A 13,304-nucleotide genomic window follows, 5' to 3' on the forward strand; every position below is an offset into this window, starting at 1 on the left:
AGCTAATAAAAACTGTAAAATATAATTAAAATATTTTAGTATCTACCTTTTTTTAGTGCTAAATAAAAGATATGAGAGAAGAAAATGTGGCAATTAACTTGTGATGTTTACTTCTAAAGTTTAATTAAATAATCAGTATGTACAGAATTAGAGTTTGGATGCCTCAGCTCCCACTCATTGCCTCCCTCTGAAAAGACAACAGAGAAAATCTCCCCAGATATCAGCCCAGAAACAATGAAATCACGTTAACTTTTAACTACAGCGTAATGTGTCCTCCGCCTGGGGAGCTGGAGAGGTCTTCTGTTCCCAGATAAAAGGAGACAGACAAATGGCGATATTGGTGAAGAATGGGGGGGTTCTTGTATTCGGTCAGAAAATAACAAAGCTTCTTCAAAGAGATATGGCATTTTTATGCGCTATCTATTCCAAGTATTTAAATGACATCAGCAAGAACAATTGTGATTGCGTCCTATAGAGTAGCAGGACAGAGCGCCTCAATTTGGTAAGTGCTCAAGAGCTGATTCTTTTTCTTACTGCTATGAATCTGTTTTTCACATTGCTCACTTCTCCATGAACCTTAGAGATTTGATAGAGTGTATTTAATCTTCCATTGAAAGAGGCTATTGAGAAAAGTAAGAGAAGCTTTGAATTTAAGAGGAATTGGCAGCAATGAAAAGAAAAGTACAGTCTTGAAAGATTTCAGAGCTATCACACCTCATTCCCAGGTCCCACCATAAATAAGATAAAGTAATAACTGTAAACACAATATTGTAAATAAAAGTAAAGGAATAGAGGATTACAATCTACCAAAAGCCCAACCTAGATTAGATATTCATTATTATCCACATATTGTAATTCTCCCTCGATTTTCAGGTGAAACTTCCAGAATCCATTTCATGCATTATTACACTATTCCAATATCACAGTGCCTTGCATATTATTATTTCTTTCCCAACGTACTGCAATTACAATAAAAGAATGCAGTGATGTAGCCATTATCTACAAACGAAAATATGCAGTATACTCTGTATTCTTTAAACCTGTACATATAAACCACAACACTGAAATTCGACTCGCAGCTGCTTTATTTATTTATTTGTTTGTTTGCTGTAATCTCTGTTAATTAAGATAGATGTTAACTAGGGGGCACTGTGTACTCGAAGGACCGCGCATGAGGTTTGCTCCCTCCTTAAGGCCTGCATCTTGCGTTCCTTCAGCTCACATCCATCACGAAAGGACTGCCAGGTGAGCTGGCTGTCACTCCAGCCCAGGCTAATAGATTCTCCAGTGGCTTTTGTTACAGCTCATGTCATGCTATTAAAACTCTGCGCCTCGAAAATGGCATAACATATGTAGCTGAGACTTGTCAGCTCCAGGTAATCAGACGCTGCTTGGTTTCAGAAGCAGATGCAGATGAGACTAGCAATATAAATATGCAAATCACAATGGTCCCTTGTCAGCACCACTGTTCCTACCTCTAATGGCCCTCGTAGAAAGTCTGTTTGCTCAGCTCCTACTTCCAGTGCTACATCGACAGAAGCAAAGGGGCGGCTGGCCATCTGCTGTCGCTCCCGCATAAGTTGCTGATGGGGAAAAAATGATGTTTTAACAAAACATTAAAAAATGCACCACATATTAGTCTGCCCGACTATACTTCCCGTTAAAACACAAGAATGCAAACAGCATGCAAATAGTAATATTTGTAATATTAAAGGCAGAAAGTTATACTAAATTATCATCATCTATATTTACTTGAGAACTGAGCCCAGAGGGTTTATGTTGCCTACAAATGGTCTTTCAGCTTGAACTCTGATGAAATCTCCAAATGAGAGCTTCCCTAACTGACTAAATAACTTTGCTATTTGTGCAAGTTGCAAGCAAATATGGGAAATGGTTGGTAAAAGTAGTTGAAGGCTAATTCCACCGATCACGCATGCATTAGAAGACCTGCCAAGAACAAGTCCACTTGGCCTTCGTATTTTCATACTTCACTACTAAGCCAGATGGAGTCAATAGTGTCAGGACTCATAATTTTATGCACTGTCTTTTCTGCAGTGACTTCTATATGAAGAATAATGTGTCAATACTGGGAAGCCTGCATCAGTGTATTTGAATACGATCAGCTATGCTCACAGAGCTTGTATAATCCCTTCCAATCATACCAGCGTGCACAGGAGTCCCAAGCCAAACCACAAAGCTAACTCATATTTCTTCCTCCATCTGTAATTATAATGCTTATTAAACTATGATGAATAAAAATGATGACCAGCACTAGATATTACAGATCTTACTTCACTGGTTCAGCGCAACTAATAAAAGCATTATTAAATATTTAAAGTGAATGAGTCATGCAATTAAAGTCGTGTGCTCCTTCAACTGAACAGGATGTCACAGCATCTTGAAGAGACAAAATGCTTGCAAAAATGTTTTATTAGAAAAGATCTAAGTTTCCATTTCGTATCGTTTTTTTCCCTATTATTTTCTGGAAAGCTTAAAACATTAGAAACCCGTATTTGAATGTAAATGACACTAGCACTGTGACATACTGTTCATAAAAGCCTTTGAAACAATAAAAGGTATGCAAGCAAATATTTGCTAGCAGCTTAGTAATAAACACTCTTGATTTAAGGTCTGTTACAAAGCAACGAGCTCCTTTTGTCACACTTCTCATGCATTTTTCCTTGACTTGCATTTTAAGACAGTCTATAGAAATCTAAAGAAGCACTGGTGAGGTTATCATCAAACCAGTACAGGAGTCTCCTAATGCATACCCAGTACGCTCCCAAGGCCTGGGTGGTACAAACCTGCAGTGTATTGGTCAGTAAGCACCTGCTCAAATGGGCCCGCAGCATATCATACCAAGAGGACAACTGGTATGTCTTTGGGTGAAACTGCATGTTTTACGTCCGCCATAAATAAAAGGTTATTCCAAATATCTAGGTGGTTAAAAATTAGGTTTTTAACCCTTCATTTAAGCCTGAAACCGGTCATCTCTGTATACTGATTTACAGCAGCAGTGATTTGCATCAATGCAATATATTCATAGATTTTACAGCCAGAAAGAACTACTATGATCCTCCGGTCTTACCAACAACTTGACAAGGACCACAAAAATTTAAAGCATAAAATACTGAGTGGATAAATGGTAAAATTACTATATCTAGATCCCTTTCTTCCTAAAATAACAAAAAATTAAAGAAAACAATGTTGTTAGAGCAGTCCTGCCATATGGAACTCATTACAGTACAAGTCTACAGAGCTACTGGCAAATGCTTACTTTTTAATGGGAAACCAAACATTGTTTTAAACAAATGGAATTGCTTGGGGAAAGTAGTTAAATGAGCAGAATAACCTATGCTCCGAATGTGCAAACAATTGTTTAAAAGATTTACTTAATATAGACTATAAAGGAATGTGTGTTTGATCTGCCGTCTGTTTTTTAAGGCTAGCGGTTTTCTTCACCTCTGCTCCTGGCCACACGTTCAGTAAAGCCTTTTCATTCGCAAGGTAGTCACCGTAATTTTAAAACGTTGCCATTTGAGAAGAGCACTACGAAGATTCTTAATTAGCTCTGTAAACAACAATGAGAACTTTAAAATGTTTGGCTGCCCATGAAGTGCTGCTGAGTTTGGCAGCTGAGCACTTGCACATCAAAGAAACCGGCTCTATTCAAAACACTGCTTCTTTCTCTTCAGTATTTTAAAGCTCCCTGCAAGGCGCAGAACAGGAAAAATCAGACACAATGAGGAGAAATACGGGAAGATATGACGTTTAAAATCAGTTTTGTGGCTGGAAAAAGTCACTAACTCGCACTGTCTGATACTGTTCATGGATGAAGACTGGGACAAAGGCAAAGTTCCAGCCATAGAAAGCCTCGTCAGTCACATTATCGCATGGCAGGTGGCATTCAGGTGTGCCACCCTGTGCTCCAGTCACGTGGTATTTTCACGTAGCCCATACCGGTACGGGGAAATTCCTGTAATTCAGCCATAGGCCGAGAAACAGGGAAACTCTCTGAACATGGGTGTTAACAGAAGAGTGAAAAAACTCTTCCTTAACTTTTTCTCAGCAATCAAAGAGTATAAATAAAAACAACAACAAAACACAAAACACACAGATTTCATCACAGCTGAGGCAGAATAAACATGGGATTGTGGAAAGTGGAACTACGCTGGTGTTACTTATATACTCATATCATCAAAAATTTACTGCGTTTAAAAATCATATGAAAAAATACATACTTCTTCAGTAATTAGGGATGTGTACTTGGAGACAAAGGATAGACGGACATTATTAACATTCAATATTTGAATATGTTATCACACAATTTTTAATATTCAGAATTAAGTACATGCCTAAATATTCACTTAAAACCCTGGGAAATTCAAAACATTACTTTCTCAGCACAGGACTGAGAAATCCAATGAGCATTTCTCTGACTGAGCAGACAACCGATTCCAAGGTCTACCATAATTTTAAGCCTCATTAAGTACAAGAGTATTGACAAGATTAATTTTTTAGGCATTTCTATTATTTTGTTATATTTCTATTATTCTATTATTAATTTATATCCACTTAAATAGTTTTTCTTGTAAAGTATAGAATTATATTTGTCATCAGTGAAGAACAGTAAGATATTAGGATATTATAAATTAGTTCAATTTCTCACTCAAAAGCCATATCATTTGAGAACATTTCTTTAAAAAACAACTATCATGGCATGATTACTCCCTTGTAACGGAAATTTACATTTCACCTGATTCTCCAGGGACATGCAGACATCTTCACCCATAGATTACATTGTTTTGGCATGCTAGTCAAATAAGTACCTTTGAAATAGGACCTCCTTCCCCATCTAGAAGTATATCACCAGAAAGTATTTGCCCGGGTATACAATTCAATTTTACCATTGATCAAAGAAATTCTCCTGGGGGATACTTCTCCTCCGATCAATGCAGTTTGGAGTGAATTTAAATGTTCCATAGCATCTTGTATAATCTTCTATGAGAAAATGTATTTGTTGCAAAGTTCTTATTCGAGTAGAAATGTTTAATTTGATTTCTTTTATTTTGGTTGATAACATCTAGACTTACTTTCAAAGTATTTTAGTGCCCATATTTTATTCATGTACAATGAAACACTCAATGCAAAATACACATTACAACGATTTAACATTAACAGAATACAACATTTCAGCAATCCCACACTGACATGTTTCAAATCTTTTGTATTTTAGGAAGTGTTACCATTTTGCTTCTTTTTCCTATTTAGAAGACTCTTTCTCTTTCTTTTTTTTTTTTTTTTTAAGATTTGGTCTCTCATGTGGAATAGGTTACTGTTCTTCTGACTAGCACTGCTTTTTCTGTGCTCTTCTCTTCACCTTCCAGTATAACTGTCCTAGAAAAACCCTAATTGAAAAAAAAAACTGATAAAGTACATGAGATGTTAGGAACTAGGACGGGGACACTTTCTCTTTGTTATACAGTAACAGACATTCTTGAGGGACTGATATATTAGGGTAACTGAAAAGAAGGAGACCGCTTTAGTGCCATAATAGGATGAACAGAAAAATCCTTTTGAAGATCTTTCTGCTGCGGTTTGGGATCTTTATGGGCTAGTTCAGCCCACTGGCAAGCCAGGTACATGTTGGAGTGTGCCACAAAGCAGGCACAGGCAAGTGTGTGTGCCCGAGTTCATGGGGCGGCTTGACAGCTGGGCTAGGGATAAGCAGGTGGCAAACACTTGTAAAAATGTTAGGAAGATTCTGACTGCCAGACCAAAAAAGTTTTCCATTGGGCTGTTTAGAGCCAGGCAGTCTCAGTACCCTATTTCACAAATGAGGAAGGACATGGCGATTGAAAGGGTGCCTCTCATTTTACCGACAGCAACAACTGCCTCGGGTTTTCTAGGTTTTCCTCCTTCACATCTTAGATTTTCTTTTTTGTTGTTGTTATTTTTCCTAGATCAGATCACTACCAACATTGTACCAGGACATTCGTGACTTTGTCAAGATGAGGGTTCAACACTGTGAAGAATGGTAATTCTGCAATCTCTCTGGCAAGTGCTCTCCAGTCCAGTGCTGCGCTACCCTCCCAGTGACAACCATCTTCCAAATGTCTAATCTCAAATTCCTATTCTGTTTATTCATCAACCAGCTCTGACTTGTCTGCAGTTACAACTCGGTCTCCTGCTCTCCTGTTTCTGTGCCGTCAACTGCTGATGTGAATAGCACCAAAGGCTACAACAAAAGCGTTAACAATGCCACACACTAAATCTGAGTCCTATAGGAAAAGTGTTTGCAGTGGGAAGAAATGTCAAGACCTTATGGACAGTCGCATTGACTAATTTCTGATCGCATTGCATTTGAAAAACTCAGAGGGTTAAAAATATTAAAAATATATGTAAATGGACAGCCCTGCAAAAACAGAGAGTCTCTATAAACAGTGCGATTCAGTTGTTCATCACATGTTCCTGAGGTTTTTGTTGCCATATCTAATCAACAGAAGTAACTTAAATGGGTTTAAATGACTACACAGACCTGAGTAGACCACAGGCATTTTGGTTAGCAACACAATTTAATTTTCTTCAGAAATCTTAAATTCTCATTCTCAAGCTGAATTATATATAGTGATATTTCAATGAAGCTCTGATTATTTGCTTTAATTTGCACAAGACAAAGATTGCCTTCTCTGTAACTTTTCTCATTGTAACTCTTGGTGTTACAAATCTCTTCAAATTAAATTAGCTATTGACATAGCTGGAAAGGAGAGCAATTTCTTATTTCCATGTTGAATAACGTATTTGACTTGGTTAATTTCCAAATCAGCCGATTTCACTGCAAGGGCATATCATAGCCGTTAAACTACTTGGTTGTTTTTTCAGATGAGCAGATACAGTGACTTTAAGAGATGGACAAATGCCGGCTTAGGAAACCAAGCAGCAGGAACAACCATACTTAGGACAGTAGTCTGACAATCTGGATTCGTTCATTCTCTCCATCAGGAACTTCCTAAACAATCCTGGTCACTCGCTTTCCTTGTGCTTGTCGAGTGGAAAGTGCCCTGACACGAGTGCGTTGAGGTAGGCAATGAGATATTACAATGATGGACGTAGTATAACATGCTATTTGCACTGCAAAACAGACTCTACGGAAACTTCCTAATACATCAGGCCCATTTCCATGCCACTTTCTTTTACAATTGCCTGAAGAAAAAGTGCTTTCAGGTGTCTGCAAAGATCTGCCCTGGGAAAAAACGAGAGGAGTTATACTTCTTGTCCTAGCTTCATACTGAATAAAATAAAGGGTTATTTAAACTAGGCATAGTCCGGCAAACAACAGCTAAGACATACTTAAAATACAGTGTACACATCCCAAAAAATAACAGTTCCAAAAGGTCAAGTTTTTATGTATCCCTTTTGGAAACCAAATACCAGTCGCCTGTAATTTCCCTTGAACAAATCAAAAATTGGAAAAAAAGATGAGCCCTGAAAAGGTCATTTTGTTGCTAGATCCAAGGAACAGACATTTAATGTATTGCACATTAGCAAGTAAAGAGCAAAATGTGAATCTACGGTGACTTCAGGTTTTGGACCTTTTTGATTCTGGAGTATAATTCCCGTCTCTAAAACACTCAGAGTATGAAAAGCTGCTTATTACGATGGAAATGGCACCCTGGTTTGTGCTTATTTGCCAGTAATTTATGGAGCCTCATGTTACAATAAAGTTGTGATCAATCCTTCAGAATTTTTCCCTAGAGATTAATTTAGCATAGGGAGATTTGTTGGGTGCTAAGAATCAATAATAAGCTTAAAATTCAATTCACCGCTTTCAAATTCAAGAAGTGCTAAACAAGACCTGATCCTATTATCTCCTTCGCTCAGATCACTATCAATCCATGTTGCACGTTGACACAGCTCTGTCACCATGCACATTTTAAAGGTTCGTCTAGAGGTACTTCTGTTTTTCTGTAGGCCTTGCTAAGCCCAGAATTGCACTCTTCCTCCTAATCAAGTGGGTTTACAAATTCCTTTCAGCAAACTGTTGATTATTTTTACTGTTAGCTAGCGGAACCATTTTCAATTCATAGAAAATTTTGTAAAAATACTCATTCTGCAAACTAATTCTGTGTACAGAGAAAAAGAGAACCAGATCCACTAATTAAGTATGTTAAAATGTTTCCACATAAGACATTCTACTCTATTTGCCCGAGGACATTTATTTATAAATGAATATATTAAACTATGTGTTAAAACTAATTATTTCTGAATATGAAAGAGAGATTCAAGTATCATATTATGCAAACTACTCTTCGGAACTCTTTCATTTAGAATGGTGTCACACAAATAACGCTTTTCAAAATGTCTTCTAAAGAATTACTCGCACTGATAGTGTAGTACTTTAAACATAAGTGCCATCTTTGTAAGTGGAAGAGGCACAGTATGAAACTACCTTACATTAACAAAATCTCAGTGCACCGTATCCACATTATTAAGCTACTGCTTTTGAAACGAGGCCTCATGGATATCATCCATTATTATCACAACTGTTAAAAACTGCTTTAGTTACTTACCTTAGACAGCACATGTCAAGTTGATAATTCCCAGCTCTGAAATAAAGTTTTAGGCTGCTCCTATGGCAATTCAGTAAAGTTAGTAAATACGGTCTAATAAAAGAAACTGGGAATAAGTGGTACCTCACGAGATCACTTTGTCCACCTCTGTGCATCGACCTTACAAAAAGGCAGGTCGCAGCGTGATTATGGTCAGACGCATGCATTTCTCAAAAAGGCCCCAGTGATGGGAGGTTCTACAGTCACTCCAGGAGTCTGGAGTGCCTGATGATCCCCATGCTGGAAAGGTCTTTTCTAAAATCTAAATTAGCTCTCTATGCTGACATTTAAGCCAACTGCTTCTTGTCCTGTCTACAGTGAAGAGCATCCCCTGTATACAACCGAGACAAAAAGCCAAACAAAACTCTTCTCCTTTAAAGGAGTTCTTTATAAATTTGAATTTTCCCTTCAACCTTCTCAACTTTAGACAAACACAGGTTTGTAAGTATTATCTCACCACTCCTGCTCCCATTTTCAGTGCTCCCCTCTGTACTCTCCAAGTCCTGGACACCCTTGTCAAAAAGTAGAGCCTCAAACCTTACACAGCTTTTGATAATACTATGTTGCTACAACAGAAGTATGGTGACTTATATTCACTTCCGATTGACGATAATTCCACCTAATTTTTTGAATTACCAAGCTCGTTGCTCATTTCCCCCCACCCCCTTTTTGCAGACGGGTACTTCCTTCTCAGTGCAGAATCACGTATTTGCGACTTACAGAATTGTGGAATTGCAGCTTTCCAGCCAATTATTTCAGGTTCTCCCATCTTCTTCTGTATGGATTATAATTCTGATTTGTAACTCAAACTACTCCGAGAAAACAGTATTACATTCAATTCCTTTTTATCTAAAAGGTCTGCTGCTCTGTTGTATCAGGAAATTGGTTCGGCTTGACATGATTTATACTTGAAAAAACAACTTTGAATGCCACTCACATCTTTGCTTTCTTCTAAATTCTTACAGATTATTTAAAAAATTGTTTATTCCAATCATTTCTTAAGCATTAACGATAAATTGGCTGGTGTCTAATTGCCCAGCCTTTCCTTTTTTCCCCCCTCTTTCCTAAAATAGAAATTACAATCATTCCTATCTTGAACTTCACTTGTCCTAGCTGAGGTCTCAGAGATAACCCTTACAGGCTCTGCGATCTCATGAGTGCTTAACCAATTCTCTAACTATTCTAGAATAAATTTAATCAGGTTATCCAATCTGAAAATATTTAGCAAGTATTCTCTAACCCGTCTTTCTACATTACCACTTGGTATTGTATCCCTTTTTCACTGTAGGTACTAAGAGATTTTCAAAGAGGCCGTAATTAAAGTGCTTTTTAAAACGGACTCTTTCCCAGCACAAAGTCAGAAAGATGGGGTGTACATACTATTAACTTTAAAGAGAGGTTCAAGTGTGGGACAAGTATATTTTAATTTGCAAATAATCTCAATCCATTTTTTAACCTGCAAGACAAGAAGAAGGGCAGGCACTGGATTTTTTTCCTATGAGAACTGATGTGAAAACATACGGTCCAAATTATAATGACTGAATTGAAGCTATGCCAATTCAGTAAAAGCAGAAGTTTCTGAAACATACCTGGATCCTAGACCACATAGTGACTTCAGATGCTCGAAATCTTAAGAAATTTTTTCAGATTACATTGAATCCAAGGTTTATATTTATTTTTCTTCACTATTTCCTTTCTACTTTTTTTTTTTAATTAAATTGTAACTTATAAAGTAAAAAATTATGAAAGAAGAGAAAAAAAATACTGAGCAGGAAAACTGGGCTGTACTCCAACAAAGGTAAAGTTTGCCTTTATTATTACCTCTAATGCTTTAAAACCATCTATTATTTGAGATTACTGGTACACTGATAAAGTGACAATGTAAAAGAAACATTTTAAATGCAGCATCATTGCCAATTATACAACTATTCTAAAGCGGTACTTAGAAGCTACTTAAAGCACAAATGATGTTACCATTAAGGAAGGTAAACTGGTGATGTACCATGACTGACTGATGCCTTGAAATGCTTTCAAGCTTTAATTCTAAAAATATTAAGCAAAATAACAATCATTTCCACTGCCTTGCAAGAGGGGCCAAAAAGAGGTAGGCTTACCAGCAGTCCTGCTGTCTTAGGGTGGAAATGCCCTGATCCACAGAGGTCCTCAGCGTAAGGAGCTGAATAGCTTTGCTGTTACAAGCCAAAGGGGCACGCCACAGTACCTTCTGCTACGGTGTTGGGTGAGTACAGCACTTCCAGACAATCCTTACAAAAGTTGAGTCTGGGTTACTTGGTTACCTGCCTCTCTCTTAATTAAAAAATTGAGACTCATCCTGCCACCTTTTTATTTCAGTCGCCCCATCCAGGAGAAGCTCTAAACGCCAGTCTTTTTCACATCTACGTCCCTGTTATGGTTTGAAGATCCCACAACAATTTATTGTCGTTTAGACAATTATTCTGTCACTTGATGACCCCTCCCCACCGAGGAAGAGGAATTGGGAAAAAACAAGGAAACCTGAGGGTTGAAATATAAACAGATATAATAAAATAAGTCTAGATATTTAACATTAATAATACTAAAGAAAGAATATTGATCCCAATACCAATACAAAATATGCAAGGATTATCCTCAGGCCATCCTATCCGTGGGAAGCTGTGCACTCCCAGCAGTGGACAGCAAATGTGGGACACTGCGAGCACTACAGCTTCGGGAGGAAGGGGAGGGCTCAGGGGTCCCGCAGTGGGGCAAGGAGCTCCCAGGATTGCGGCCATCAGAGAGAGAACTCTTCAGCAAACTTTCTAATTTGTATTGAATGTGACGTTCATGGTATGAAATAATGCCATTGGCCATCTTGGGTCAAGTGCCCGGGTCTCGCTCCTCCTCATCCCCGCACCTGGCTAACTCAACAATACCGACACATTGAAACCCACACACCATAGCTGGCTATAAAGTAAATATTTTCACAAATTCAGACATAAAAGTCTTCCACAAACGCAGTTTTCCCTAGCATGAGAAGAGACCTTACTGAAAAGTAAAATTACTGAAAGATAAATTAATCCTGTGTCGCTTAAACCAGTACAAACCCAATTATGAATCATTAGTAAAGCCACAGTTTTAAATTAAAGCCAGGGTCAGGGAGAGTGGAAAAAAAAAATAAATTCTGGTCACTCAGAATGTACAGAAAATCCGTATAACAGATCCTGTCCACCTGGCATCTTCAGTGAGAAGGGGTTTAGCTGATCGACATAGAACTAGGATACCTATCTGAAATCTGGGTGCTTGTCCAAAGAAATATTCCAAACTTCACGTATTTGCTCACCATACCTAGTACAGCAGGTCAGCAAGAATTTGGCACGTACAGCTAGTGGGAACAGCATGTGGCCACAGCCAACTCATTTTGTGCAGGGGAGTGAACAGCTCTCAAACAGATGCAGTTCTGCTATCCGATCAGAGTAATAATGTGAATTAAAGCAGCTCTCCTTTGTTCATGTCCTTTTTAAGTTTGAAACAACTGATTTAGCAGATGCGAGATGTTACACCTTTTATTGGTGGTTGCTCAAGAATACTTGACCATTAAGTTGATTGCAAGGCCTTCCACTCCCGCTACAGACCTAGTAAAGCAAGGCAACTGAGCATCCCTCGCCTTTGAAAGAAACCCCGAAACCAAGGAAGTTTGCTCTGAGTTCAAACAGGAAAATACGAAGAACAAGAACCTGCTGAGATAAGGAAGTCTGAAGCTTGTCATCTTTTAATGAAGAATTATTTTAACTGCTAACTAGTAAACTACAGCTACCGAAGGGACTAGAACCTGTCTAATCTCCTAAAATATTTAAGCTACATCAGAATTTCAGGAACAGAGGGCTTCCAGGCATAAAATTCCCTAATCCTACAGTCTAAAATTCAGCTCTGAATTAAGAAGCACACTAATTCCAAGAGACCATCTCGGCAATATCAGTAGCAGCAGAAGTCAGGTTGTTATTCTCTATCTTGATAATAATTTTGTGCGCAATCCAGCTGCAAACAAGGAAATCCGACTTTCCCAGTGGTGTTCCTACAAGCGGTTGCACCGATCTGTGTGTGTACATACTCTACAGATTAGAAAAAAAATACTCTGCAGAAGTTAATCCCTCACTGCTGCCACACTGAGACTTTCAATATAAAAGTGACAGAGGGTGTAAATCAAAGTACTCTGGCATTTTGAGCTCCAGTCAGACTGTTTCAGGAGAGAGAAGTGGGACAATTTAGAGTTCATCAATTATATCACATCAAATTAGCCTCCATCACTGGCTCGGCTCGACAGCTTTCATCTATTCTAATTTACAACAGAGAGGACAGCCAAGTACAGGAATGTGGCAATGGCACAGTCAGAGGGAAGCGCAGCACTTTCGCTTCGCGAGAACAGGAGGCTTTTCCAGGCTGCCACTTCAGCTGGGTCAAGATCTCCAGCCGCATTGAGTTGCTTTCATTTGCTTTGATCTGACACCCCTCATCCTCACTTAAGGAAGCAATCTGCTAAACATCTTTTTAGCGGTCCTGCAGTCACCGCCTTTCTACACACGCTGTTCTGTACATGCCTACCCTGCACCGTGATTTACCTTTGCAGTTAAATCCTTAAAATAGACGCGTACGCTACCGGAATGCCATTGTAACTGTCTGCGGTTAGGACACAGGTTGGCTATTTTAAAGGAAAATCAC

General features: G+C 38.4%; 1 protein-coding gene across 1 annotated transcript in view; it reads right to left on the reverse strand.

Annotated features, from left to right (window-relative positions):
* The window catches only part of ATRNL1 (attractin like 1), a gene marked incomplete at both ends in the record, with an annotated part of 535,835 nt that overhangs the window by 127,434 nt on the left and 395,097 nt on the right, over positions 1-13,304 (reverse strand). Inside the window, one exon of the mRNA XM_082486299.1 lies at positions 1,476-1,583. Coding sequence (XP_082342425.1) covers positions 1,476-1,583 — 108 coding nt within the window. The remainder of the gene's footprint in view (positions 1-1,475; positions 1,584-13,304) is intronic.

Source organism: Vanellus vanellus (genome assembly GCF_965231255.1).
Source record: "Vanellus vanellus genome assembly, chromosome: 7".
Lineage (NCBI taxonomy): Eukaryota > Metazoa > Chordata > Aves > Charadriiformes > Charadriidae > Vanellus > Vanellus vanellus.